Here is a 14,033-nt window from a genome sequence, read left to right on the forward strand (position 1 = left end):
TACCGGAAGTTTCTTGAAACGCACTATCGCTGCTGTTATCGCGCGAGCGAAAAGGCGTATAGGTAATTCGATATGTACAGTAAAAATTTTATACAAAATTTTCAGGGGATTTTACTGCTCTTCGTTATACACAATAATTCGTTATATGTGGGTTCGGTATACCCGGTTTGACTAATCAACATTGCTTTATTAACTGTCAAAGTAAAGCACTTTTATTATGGGATGTTCTCCGTGTAGAAGTATGCAGAAAGGGGTTTGGCAGGGTGTGGACTTGCGCGTCTGGTAATACTTCCTAAAGCGCATTACCGACGAGACGAGGAACGTGTTGTAAGACAAACACGGCGCTTTATTTCCACTGGCGTTCCAACTGCGTCAGCGCTCCGTCCTTATCGAATGAGGAACTATGTGTTTACTTGCGCACGCGCTTTGATCACGTTGATGGCAACGTTATATATATATATTTTTTATCTTGTGGTTCTTTGGTATGCATTCTCTAAACCTTCAATAAACGCCAGTTGGAAGTAGCACCGTGTTTGTCTTCCACGTTTCTTCGCCTAAGTTTCTTCGACTTAGAACTGACGGGCTTTAACGAGTTAAAAAGACAAGAGTTTGAGTATAATTCTTACAGTATCGGATATCTCGTTGCATCCATGTGATGGCGTACCATTTGATACGTTCTTTACTGATGCGTTCTTTACTGATAAAGGCTGCGTAGCTTCTGGAAGGCTTGCATACCAGGCCGACATGCAGAGATTTCCTCGAAAGTAAATTTTCAGCCAGATGCTTATGACTCTGAAGGACACTTACGATCGAGGTGACTGTCAGTTGGATTGTTATCCACTTTTGATGACGTGTTTAGCTTGTCCTTTCTAGTTTATGTACTGTTCGGTATGGAGGGTTGCCTTGTACTTTATGTTGTTCTTTTGTTGTGTAGTGCTCGCTTTCCTTGTCATGTTATGAAAACCATCTTGTGCGCGCAATATTCTAGGTATATAGTTCCTTCACGTACGCCGTTTTACTCATTGTACTAATACCACGAAATTAAAAAAAAAAAGAACGTCGCTGGGCGATCTGGTACACACGCCGAGTTGTGTATCCCGCACGACAGTCGTATGTTCTCTCTCTCTCTCTCTTTCTCTAATGCATATATTTTTTTTCTGACGCAAAATATATATTTGTAAAAAAAGCATTGGGATACTCGGTATCATCCTCCAGCGGCCTTTTTCTTTCTTTTTTCTTCTTTCTCTCTCTCTCTCTCAATGTCGTAATTTTACATCGAAAATATTGAACTCTGTACAGACTCGATGCCAAGCTGCATATAAGTTACGCTTCTGCAGGATCGAAGCGGGCGCTCTTGCCGTGATAGAAGGATTGCCCCTCTTGTTTTGGTCGGTCACGAGCCAGATAGATTACACGCGGCTGGCGCCAGCGAGAAATTTCGTGCGATAGGCGTCGTGGTTGGTGTGGATGGTGTCAAAAATAAAAAAAAAAAAAAAAAAAATGGACCGCCACCCAGTCATGTGATCTTTCGTACGTGGCCGCGAGGCTTCCCTGCCTGGAGTTACAGCTGCATGCGTTGGGAGCGGCCTCTTCTGAAGCTCGTGGCCGGCACCGCCCGCTTCACACTAAGGGTCGTGGTACGTTCACTTCCGTTTCGTAATTTCGCCCACCCTTTTTTGCGCTTTCGTCGTCGTGATCGTCCCATTTTGTGTTCCCTGCGAGACGAATGCGTAATTCTCGCAGCGATGTCCAACTACTAACTCTACTACATTGCATCAAATGGCTCCTTACTATACGCCAACAAATTTCCTAATCTCATCACAGCATCTATATAATCCCTTGCCGAACTCGACTGATTTTATCTTCAGTTGACATCCATTCTGCTGACCTAATGGACCGCCGTATTTGGCTAAATGTCGCAAATACAGTCTACTTTCTACTTAAGATTATACTCGCATGAAATCGCCACTGTGTCTGGCGTGCAATGTACGGGAATGCATAGCCTTTGCGCTTGCTGGCTACATTCCTTGATGTCCTTGATGAATGTATTCGTCATAATCTATCCTGCCTTGAGCTTACCACGCGTACGGACCAACGCTGCCTAGCCGTGCGTGATCGCCCGAGGGAAACGGAACACTTTAGCTCTTTAGTTTGTATACATTCGGTGTGTCTGTGACGTATATATTGCGCGAGTCATTTTCTTTCTTATTATCCTTTCCATCTGGAGCAGCATGCTATAGGCTTCGCGCAAATTGCATCACGTTAATTCGTAGCATGCTATAGACATGCTAGGAATTAACGTGGCCTACGAGACTCGATTCCATCCTATCTCAAATATAAGTGTTTTGCCTATACTCTCGTTTGATTCCTAATCTATGCGCGTCTTGCTGCCCCCTCCCCCCCCTTTTTTTTTTTCCTTTTTTTTCTGTTTTAATAGGGTAATTAAGCGAGAGAAGGCAAAAAAAAAGAGGGGGCGAAGATATTGCAGCTTGTCTATAAGTGTCGACTGTCGGTGCTGAATGTACTGACCCTCGGATCTCTGAGGCGAACACCGCGGTAGCCTCGAGGCCCAGAGACTCTCGGCCGATGGAGGGATGGATGAGGCGGAATCCTTTAAATCGGGCGGTGGCACACGCCGCCTAGCCGTGACTATTAACATATTTTGTACATTGTGGAGGGCGAAATTTCACTCTTGCCTTGATTTTATCCACCAATCAGATAACCTCCGTTTGGTTATTTCCACCCGCTTAATGCCTCTACTGTCCCTAAATCCCAATGCTTTGAAAAAAAAAAAATCAGCCCCGCTGCTTTGCAACGGATGGGTCCCCGTCGCACCGCCGTGCGGTGAATCGGCGCTGCAGCTCATGGGTGCTCGCGATGAAGCAGAAGCTCTTGGGTGCTCGCGATGAAGCAGAGTTCAGAGTGCGATTGGAGAGCGACTCGGGAGGAAAGAGAGAGAGGGAAAGGCTGCGCTCTGTTTCATGCCGAGGAGGAAGCGAGACGTTCCTCTTTTTGTTTTCTTCTTCATCCTCCGAGGAAGCTGCAGCAGTCGTGAGGGGGCTAGCTGCTCGTCGAGGAAGCGAGAGGGCCCGTCGGAACGGGGCAGCGGGCGTCGTGCTCACGCGCGACCTTGTCCGGCATCGAGGCCGCCGCCTTTGCCTTTGAGATACGTACATACGTGGGTCCCCGCTGAGCGAAGCGTGACGTTGTCTTTTGCGGCAAGGCGCCGCTGCCCTGCGGCGAAGCCCGACCTGCGGGCATCGCGCTCGCTTCTGACGATCTGCGCAGAGGCGGAGCCCGCAACTAACTGTCCAATTGCGACTTCAGTGCTTTCGAGTGTATTGCATTTGCAATGAATGCAATGCATCGAAGCAACTTTGTGTGTGCTTCAAATGCATAGAACGAAGTTTGTTAAGAAAGTAACTGGAACGCCAATGCATTTCTCCGCAAAGTTCGGGAATCAGTACCTCGAAGCTGGAGTCATCGTGAGAATTCGTTCCGAGATGGATCCGACTTCCAAACACCACGGCCAGAATTTGTAAAATGCAATATGGGCCATAAGGTAATTAATCAAAAACTTAATTAGTAAAAACTTTGTCGATTACACATTTCTTTTTTTTTTTTTTGTAAGTGATGTCCGCCTCTCCGAGTAGACAAGCTCGTGAACTAGAATTGTGCTGTCTGCCACAAGTAGCCTTTAAGAATTTTCGAAAGTGTTCGCTGAAACACCCGGTATATATGTGGTGTTCACTGCTGTAATGACGTATTTTCCTGGGCAAACAGGGAGTGCATTTTCGAGCGCCCGAAAGTGATTTTGTTCGCGCTCAAGTGGAATTCTATGTCAGAGAACACGGAACGCTTACTTACCTGTACAGCGCTGTCAAGTGCTTCTGTCGCGTGAAAAACTGCGCGCACCGCCTACGCATGCGCGGTTATATCTTGGCGGCGTCGGTAGGGGCCCGCTACTCCCGCTAACGCGCTGGTAATTCCTCCTAAGCCTGTATAGGGTTCGCCCCGGGCTAATTGTGCGTTTTGTTCATGTGTATTCCGTGTCAAGCGGTTATGTTTCTCATTATCGTTCACCGCCTAACGCTGCCCTCTTGTCTGTCGTTTTTGTGGCGTATTCTTTATACAGTCGAACATCTCTACAACGAAATAACCAGTATAACGAACGATTACTCTCTCTCTCTATCTCTCTCCGTGTGTGTGTTCTGCATCATGCAGGGGTCTATCGTGGTTATTAACGCCAGGGAGGCTCAAATGAAGTACGCAATGAACACGTTAGTATTTAAGCGGCTATATAGATCGCTGGTTCGTTCCTCTTCACACGCGACTTCATAGCCACAAGAAAATCTGAGACATTCAAAGTGCATGTGCACGTGGCTCGTTGTAATATACGAACCAGTATGTCGATTAAAAAAAAAAAAAAAGTCAGCCCTTAAATCGCCGTTCTTGTGTGGCGGTTATAACCGGATCACTGCATAGACGCCACTCTGCAATTGTCCGGTGCTTGTCTTGTACGCTAAGGCAGCTCTTTCCACCATAACATCGCAGGTCATCAGCCGGGCGCTAATCTCGCCCTATATACCGATAATTGTTCTTCGAAACCGCGCGTGTTTGCAGTTGATCGTTTATCGGGACTACGACCAAACTGGTCTGGTGGGCGCTAACCGTAGCATATACCTTATCGCGCCCGTTCTGTAAAGAACTGCAGCCAACAGAGATACGGTGTTTCACCGCATGTGCATCTCGTGAATCTGAGACCAAACATTTAAAATTCAATTCTGTATAGTTCCAAATCCACGATCTGATTTATGAAGCATGCCGTAGTCTGAATCAATTTTGTCCGCCATGAGGAGGATTGTGTAACGTGCACCTGATTCTAAGTACGCGAACGTTTTTGCATTCCGACCCCGTCGGTATGTGGCCGCGGCGACGTGGAGGATTCGAACCCTCGACCTCGTGTTTTGCAGCGCTGCGCATTAGCCGCCAAGCCACCGCGGCGGGTGACAAATTTTTTGTGGATCACGACTGCCGCGGCGTATACATACATGTGAATCGATGATGATGATGATAAAATGGATTTATTGAAGGATGGCTCGAATGCCTATGTAAATCGATAAAGCTCTCGGGAAGCACGCATCAATATAGAATTACTCTGCATCGTGGCGTTCTTGCGTACCAGAGTATAGATGTACCATTTCTTTCTTTTTTCTCCTTTTGCTTTTTGTTTTATTTGAGCGTTCTTGTTTTCTTATACGATATACTGTTGGAAAATCCGGTTCACGTCATCCCAGCACTCCTGCGCTGCACGAACCTTTCTTTGTCACTGTATCGTTCGTATACGATGATGTATGTGACCTTTCCACTTTGTATCGGGTGATCAGCGAGAATTCTGTTCCGGTACTCGCAAGAACCAATTAGAGTGGACCATTACAGTTACAGAATGGGTATACCATGAGATGGGAATTAAGCGCAATCGAGTATAGGGCAGAAAACTAGGTGGGGTGATGCAATAAGTAAATCTGCAGGCGCGAGTTGGAATCAGCTATATAGCGCAAGGCAGGGGGCACTTGGAGATCGCACGGAGAGGCCTTCGTCGAGCAGTGGACATAAACACAGGCTGATGATGGCGACGACTCGCAAGAAGAATCAAGTAACGCGTGCACGTCGGAAGTGTTGCCCGACGTGGCCGGTGGAAAGGTGATACCCGCAGCAGTGACGCCATTGGCGCAATTTGTCCGCGGTTGTAATCCGAGCGGCGCTTGTGTATATGCGGCTGCAGTTTTTTTTTTTCGATATTTTTCTTTTTTGTGCGTTGTCGTCAAATTAGCGATAGTTCTTTGGCGAACGCACTCGGCCGCAAATTACCAAACGTCACATTATATGGGCGTTGTAAATCGCCCTTCGCGCGTGCGCCGTCACTATGTATAACGAAATTCCATAGGCTTGGAGCTGCTTGTCCTCGTCGAAATCACCCTCGACGTCCAATTGCGTCTCAGCGGAAAGTATACACATACCCGAAGGCACGAAGAAGTCAACGGAAAGACAACATACGCTTTACACAATGACTTTTGTGTGGCAGACACCGCGTTAGCCGCAGGGGCGGATCCAGGATTTTTCTGAGGGGGGGGTCAGCTTCTGTCAATGATGATGATGATGATGATGATGATGATGATGATGATGATGATAGTAGCCTTTCTTATTTACCAAAATTTACCGTTTTTCCTCGCGATAAACACGCGTTTTATACGGCTAAAGCAACACCTGTAGCCCTCTGTGGCGGCTCAGTCAGCTCAGACGTTGAGCACGAGATCGAGGGATCAAATCCCGGCCGCGGCGGCCGCATTTCGATGGAGGCGAAATGCAAAAACGCCCGTGTTCTTGCGTTGTAGTGCACGTTAAAGAACCCCAGGTGGTCAAAATTAATCCGGAGCCTTCCACTACGGCGTGCCTCATAATCAGAACTGGTTTTGGCACGTAAAACCCCAGAAAGAGGAAGAAGACCTGTAGCGAAGCCAGGTATCGGTTTCTCCGAGCTTATAGGAAAAGGACGTTACCCAATACAGCCGTGTGCTTGGCGGCTGCACCTGATAATACAGGGTGTTCAAAACTAAGTTTTATGGTTTTCTTAAAGTTAGGCACTGGGAGGCACGCGTAGACCACTTGTGCAAATAAGTTATGTGGCTAGGGGGGCATAAAGTGGGATGATAATTATCGCTGTGAGCAGCCCAATTAACTAAAATTGAACAATTATTTTTTGTTGACTACAGTAAGTGGGTATGTTTGTATTGAAAACTTAGAGACAGTCGAGTTTCTACACAGTATCAGTCGGAATAATTATTCTAGCGTGTCCGTGCTCCGAGATATCAGACTCCAAATTTCAAATGTCGTACTGCGCAGAATAATCGAGAATAAAGACGCGACAATTCTCATGAATTCCCGTGAATGATCATGAAGCTCAGTGACCATGCACTTCTGTGGAGGGATGGCGGTGCCATCTTCTCTCTTGAGTCGTGGTGGTGTGTTGACTAGAGGAACGTTCTTGAATACGGGCGTAACGCTCCGCTCCAACGCAGCAACCACTGCGCTGGTTGTTTACGATATGCGAATCACCGCGTATGAAGACTCACGACGCCACCTACAAGAATAACGATGTGGCGTAGTAGCCGAGAGCTCGAGCCAGCGTCTTCATGCTTTGTTTCCCACGCGCTGTCATCCTTTTACACAAGTTGCGCATCTGCTCCCATTTCTCTAACCACGCGACGCCATCCTAGGCCCGCGCGCTGGCGTTGGCCGCTGACGTCCCGCTCCCCCACTTCGCAGCCGCGGCTCGAGGCTTCGCCCCGCTCCGCGAGAACGCCCACTCAGATAAACGGATCCGGTGGGCTTGAGCCTCCTGTGCTTAATATACGACAATAAAACTGCGAAGTTACAATGAAAAACTTGTAGCGTACGAACGGTACTGTGCTCGTGCTGGATATTGTCAACGTGTAACTGTGATCACAATGAGTGCTACAGTTAACAAAAAGTTGCCTATGCGTAGTTCTTAGTTTAGCTGTTAGTTGTTGTTATTTATATATGAACAATTCAGCAAGAGATCTCTTTCATTAAGCAGGTTGGTCGCGGAACCGATGACAGCCAATGAGGCAACCGTTGACTCCCCAAGGGGAAACTTAAGTTAATCAGGCGCGAAGGCGCTCGAGCGGACCTCGGCGTGTTTGGCAAAAGGGACGTCCCCTCGTTCATTCGACGCCACCGACGAGACGAGTAAGGCACGGCAGGCGCCAGGAGGTCCAAGGTGTTCATGAGAAAAAAATAACTACGGCAACCTCGCGACACCACATTCCTACGGAATACAACTAAGCTTGTGAGCGAGCTAGCTTTACTTCTACATGGCTGATACCACTGGTACTCGCGAAAAATACTTTTGAAGAATGCTGGTGGCCATATTTTTTTTTTTTTTTTTTTTTTTGCGACAGGGCCATCCCCCTGTCAGCGAGGGGGCGATGCAGAAATCTGAGGGGGGGGGGGGGGGTCAGGACATCCGGACATCCCCCTGGATCCGCGCCTGGTTAGCCGTTAGAGCAGCTCTGCAAGCCTGGTCTAAGAATAAATAAATAAATAAATAAATAAATAAATAAATAAATAAATAAATAAATAAATAAATAAATAAATAAATACAGTCGAACCCGGATATATCGAACTCGAAGGGGATCGCGAAATAGTTCGAGATATAAATAATTCGGTATATAAAATAAAGATATTATAGAAAAGTTTGCAAGAGGATTGTACCGCTGTCTTCGTTATTCACGATAATTCGTTATATCCGGGTTCGACTGTAAGTAAATGAAAAAAAAAAAAACTATCTCGGAAGAACAGCGGAAGTTGCCGGGTTGGGGAGAACTGGCGTTTGGCACCGAAACCGTGTGACGTTCGACGCATCCTTCGTTGGAGAGAGGCGATGCGTACGCATCTGCGTGTGTGTGTTTGTAGCTCTCTCTCTCAAAAAAAATTATTGTAAGACCGCGATCGTCGGGTGCTGCGGTGGGCCCTTGCGTCAGGCACGTGCGCTGTGAACGAAGCAGAGCGTTTAACGAGGTCAATGGCGAAGGTCTTCTCTGTCGGCGGGCCTAACCTTCCCCCCCCCCCCCCCCCCCTCCCCGTACCCCGCACTGTTTCGTTTCTTTCCGCCGCTCTCTCCTCCGCGCCGAGCCACGCCGAGCTGCCATATAGCTGTGACGTCAGCGAGCTCGCGTGGCGTCATCAGCGTCGCGATGAAGCGGAGCATCGTGTGGCAGATCCCCCGCGAGCAGCCAGCCCCTCCCCCCCCTGTCCTGTGACCGCGACGAGCGCTCTACTCGTTCGGCGGTATTTCCCACGCAGAAACCGACTTGCCGGCCCCAATTGCTTTGGGTTTTAGGTCGTGCATTGCAGTAGCCAGCTCCCTCGCGTGCATTGTTGCTAGCGTTATATACTATATATATATTTATTGTAGTGAAGACGACGAACGCTGGCCAATCATCATCACCAGCGCTATAGGCACGGGGTTCGCGCTGGTGCTGGGACTCTTGCTGATATATACTTGACCGCTTCGTGAGCCGCTCTCAGTCCCCATCCAATAAACCTCTTCACAATGTATATATATATATATATATATATATATATATATACATATATATATCTTCACAATGTATATATATATATATATATATATATATATATATATATATATATTATTCACATCGAGTCAGCGTCGAACTGTGCGCAGCCAGTGGTGAGGGAGGGGAGGGGGCCTACTCCAGAAATCTTCCGACCGCGCGAGTAGCAGGGAAAAAAAAAAAAAAAAAAAAAAAAAAGTGCAATTTGACCCAAACGGGGCTGCTCAGACTATATACTGCTGATCACAGCTATATATACCGTAGTCCACGCAGTTGTTACGCCCAGTAACACCCGCAGTGTTTAGCGCGCAGTATTATATATACGTATATAGTTGCGGAAAACGTTCGAATGCGCGTCGCACGCCGACGGCTGCATGACCTTGCTCGAAAGAGCCGCGCGGTTCTTATTTGCTTGTCTCCGCTCTTTCATATGCGTATAATACGACGTGGAATTCACTTGGCGCTGCCGGCTTGAGTGAACGTCTTACGCTTCGGTCTTTGTTCCTGACTTAGATTCGTTCACCGCGTAGCATCTGTTGCTACGTTTATTGTATATGTGCAGTGATTCCACTCCTGCGCCAACTGCGCCAAAGTGCGCCAAATGGGATTTACTGCGCCATCCTGATACAATCGACGAAAATTGCGCCTAACTGCGCCAAACAGTCTCGGATTTGGCGGCGTCTGTCGCCGACAATTGCACCAACGGGGAATTAAAACGTGCAACGCGATGATAGGGCTAGCTTTAGTTGCGAACAGGAGACGAAACAGCACTAGTGCGTGCGTCCCGATTAAGGGGGGACGCGGCTTTCGCATCGCGAAAAATGGCTAAAAATCGATTTTTTGAAACTCATTTTCAATTTCTGTAACTCTTATTTTATCTGATTCCGAAATATCATCGCTGAAAACCAAGTAGAAGTGCTCTAATGAAATTGTTGTATCAGCCAAGGTGCCGAAAAATTTCGCGGAAATCGCGAAAAAACGGCGTTTTTCAAGACACGCTATCTCCGGAACGGCGCAGCCGAGCGCCGCCATCTTGGACTCGTTGGAAAGCGCATTTCTCCGTCTTCAAATTTGCCGCTTCAGCTATCTCCTCCATACAAGCAAATGATTGAAGGTCGTGCCGGAGCCACCGATTGCCCGCGCCCGCCACGAGACTCCAGCGCGGTTCGCCAATTGGTCCGGTGCTCGCTTCGCGATGGCGTCGTCTGCACCGCTTGTTGCGGTCTCTTCGCGATCTCTGGGCAGTTTCCGTAATCTCGACTAGTATTAGAGCGGGCGCTACGTGGACATCGCAGTAGCGTGGCCGATCCCGCTTTTTGTAGACGTCTCAGACCCGCGGCTAAGCATTCGGAGCATCGGCGACGCGGATTCGCGACCTAGCTTCGGGCACGGAATCCTCGGTCACGCGGCTAAGCCTTTCGCGCGTAGGCGTCTCCGACTCGGCGATCAAGCACATTGCGCGCGGGCTTCTCGGATCCTTGCCTAGGAGGCGTTGCCTAAGCATTTCGTGCATCCACGCCTCCGACTGCGCGACTAAGCACATCGAGCGTCGACTCCTCGAGCCCGCGGCTACGCATTTCGCGCGTCGGCACATCGCTCAGCGAGTCTCGACTCCTCGGACCCGCGGCTAGGCACTTCGCGCGTCGGCACCTCGAGCGTCGACTCCTCGAGCCCGCGGCTAGGCATTTCGCGCGTCGGCACCTCGGAAGGCGCGACTAAGCTAATCGAGCGTCGCCTCCTCAAGCCCGCGGCTAGGCATTTCGCGCGTCGGCACATCGCTCAGCGAGTCTCGACTCCTCGGACCCGCGGCTAGGCACTTCGCGCGTCGGCACCTCGAGCGTCGACTCCTCGAGCCCGCGGCTAGGCATTTCGCGCGTCGGCACCTCGGAAGGCGCGACTAAGCTAATCGAGCGTCGCCTCCTCAAGCCCGCGGCTAGGCATTTCGCACGTCGGCACATCGCTCATCGAGTGTCGACTCGTCGGACCCGCGGCTAGGCACTTCGCGCGTCGGCACCTCGAGCGTCGACTCCTCGAGCCCGCGGCTAGGCATTTCGAGCGTCGGCCCCTCCGACTGCGCGATTGAGCTTACCGAGCGTCTATTATTTGAACCAGCGACCAGGAATTTCGCGCGTCGGCACCTCGTACCCGCGACTTAGCACATCGTGTGCCGACTCTATTATCGTAATGCCACGATATCTCGTAACAATACCTATCTACCACCCCTTCATAAAGAGAACCTCATCATGAGCTCTGCTCACTAGGCCACTTGGGCTGGCACAGAAACGTGGCTGCAGGAGTGAGGCATCATACAAAAGTACAGGCTGGAAAGCACCTAGCAGCTGCATTGTTGCCTATCTATCAGTGACTCTCCTAACCTCCATGTCAATGGAAGATGATTCAGAAGGCTGCTGAGAGCCTTCATTCAGTAACATGGTCGATTCTACCAAAAGAAAACAATGCCTCACTGACTGCACTAGAGACTGCTATCAATGAGGCAGTCTGCAGGTACAACGCTAGAACTACTGTATATTTATGCCCACATAGTTCTGCACCTCACTTGGTTTGAAACCCAGGCACCATGCTCTTTGTAGAGCAGCAGTAAAGAATGCCATACAAACATGAAAAACGTAGAACAAAGGCACAGCAGCCCAGAGGCCACATGATGCGGGAACGGTCCCACATTTGCGACACAACAGCGGTGCTACCAATGCATTGGGTACTATGGGAGTTTAACAGCCGGGAAGACGCATGCAGCGCCCGGGAACGTAACAGCGGGGTTCTACTGTCGCTTGTTTGAAGCGCAGCATGACATGTGATTATAATAACTGCATGCCGCCAATGTGTCCATCATTTCTGTTTATGGATATACGGAATGACATCTGGGAAAACTAGCAATATATGACACGATATCAATTTGTGTGTGTGTGTGTGTGTGTGTGTCGCATGTACACTCGTTTTTTCGAAATACTTCAGGATGTGAAAAATCAGCTGCTCCAAGCTGCTCCCAAATGTCAAATTGCCTGCTCCAAAGTGCTCCAAAATGAAATTTCTGATGCTCCAAAAATTGCTCCAAATCAGAAGTCCGCAGTAGCATCACTGTATGTGTATACTGCGCTTCTCGGCCAATCCTCCAGATGCTTTTCTGCGCCTGTGTGCATGGTATACCTCCTTTTTATATAAAGGCTACAATATTCCACAGAGTTCGCCCTGTCGCATCCTCTTGAGACGCGAATACAGATCAGAGGCATATGATCGCTTTTTCAAGCCGGCTCAATCATTACCTGACAGTGTAGTATATGTTACATGCCATTAGGCAGTGTGAAACGTGATACATATAGGAGGGATCTCATGAGGATATATAGTTCCGTACGCACTACATCGGAAACGATGCTTTATGCGAGGTCAACCATTTCGCTCTAACACCCGTGGACAAAAATACGGACCACAGGGTCGCCGAAAAAAAAAAAACTGAATTTCTTCGTAATTGACAAACATATAAACTGGAATTGACGAGTGCACTGAAAAATTCGCGATGCCAAGTTTGAACTGCAGTCCTCAATTTCTAGTGGCGTTCACGGGCAGAAAAAGAAAAAGAAAAAAGAAAGCGGCTTTATTGCGCAACCCCTGGTCCGTATACTTTTCCGTGCGGGTGTATATATACACGACGGTATGCGCGCGAGCGTATTCTTTTTAGCATTTTGTCCGCATTACATATACCGGGCGTTTCAGCGAACACTTTCAGAAATTTTTAAGGGTATAATTGCCTGAGGCAGATAGCACAATTCTAGTTCCCGAGCTGGCCCACTCGACGAGGCGGACATTACTTACAAGAAATTGAAACGCATAATCGACTGATTAACAAATCTCCACTAATTAAGTTTTTAACTAATTACATCGTGGCCCATATTGCAATTTGCTATATAGTTGTAGCCGTGGAGTTCGCAAGGCGGATCTCTCTTGTAACGAATTCTCAGGATGACACCAGTTTCCAGATACTAATTCCCGAAATTTGCGGAGACATTGCGACAGTCACTGTTATCCTTTTTTTTTTTCTTTTTTTTCTGTTTTTTTTTTTTCGGGATCCGAGAATAACAGGACCTTTGGTACTTTTCCTCCGCGTGCGCGCGCGTAGCCGTCACGTTCTCCTATTTCCACGAGCGTGCCTCGTGCATAAGACCTACGTACCTGTTTGTGTCGATTTGTTGGTTCGACTTATGTCCGTATAGAGCACCTCGGAAGAGGATCGAAGTACCTCTACCTATATATCTACGCGCTGTGTCTCGTATGTGTCTCACGCGTACACATGCCTGGCCCGTTGAGGCGTTAATTGTGCCTTCGGTGTGTGATTGTATTGGCTCATAACGCGCGTCCTTTTGTTCCCTTGCAGGCTGGCTGTAGGCTGGCGTCCTAGAGCGGCCCCGTGATGAAAATCAAGGACGGCGACCTGTCCTCCCGGCCGGCCACCAGGACATCGGACGCGGCCGGAGACAAGGCGAGTCTCCACCGTGACTTGCATTTTTGTGTCGGCTTTCTACGTGTGTTACGTCTATACTATATTACTGGGAGTCGGAATTATAGGGCAGTTTTCTTGTCTACAAGGGTTTGTTTTTGGGAAACTGTGTGTGCGTGGTCATAGGCAAATACGTGATTGTTAGAAGATTAGGAATCTGTTGCTTTAGAGCGTAATAATAATAATAATAATAATAATAATAATAATAATAATAATAATAATAATAATAATAATAATAATAATAATAATAATAATAATAATAATAATAAGATGAAGAAGAAGACCCAGTCAGTCAGTCAGTCAAAATGCTCACTGCATGCGCGCAGAAGAGCGTTTCACCTGGACAAAAAAAAAAAAAAAAA

The 14,033-nt window shown here is 48.2% G+C and overlaps 1 protein-coding gene across 13 annotated transcripts in view; it reads left to right on the forward strand.

Moving 5' to 3' along the window:
* Nucleotides 1-14,033, forward strand: part of LOC119457783 (MAP/microtubule affinity-regulating kinase 3) — a 171,240-nt gene that overhangs the window by 87,341 nt on the left and 69,866 nt on the right. For 11 of the 13 annotated variants that reach the window (XM_049670455.1, XM_049670439.1, XM_049670440.1 and 8 more), the window contains exon 2: nucleotides 13,549-13,653. The exons of the other annotated variants lie outside the window; for them this stretch is intronic. In XM_049670455.1, coding sequence (XP_049526412.1) covers nucleotides 13,585-13,653 — 69 coding nt within the window. In that variant the 5' untranslated portion in view covers nucleotides 13,549-13,584. The remainder of the gene's footprint in view (nucleotides 1-13,548; nucleotides 13,654-14,033) is intronic. 13 annotated transcript variants of the gene reach the window in all.

Source organism: Dermacentor silvarum, chromosome 7 (genome assembly GCF_013339745.2).
Source record: "Dermacentor silvarum isolate Dsil-2018 chromosome 7, BIME_Dsil_1.4, whole genome shotgun sequence".
NCBI lineage: Eukaryota > Metazoa > Arthropoda > Arachnida > Ixodida > Ixodidae > Dermacentor > Dermacentor silvarum.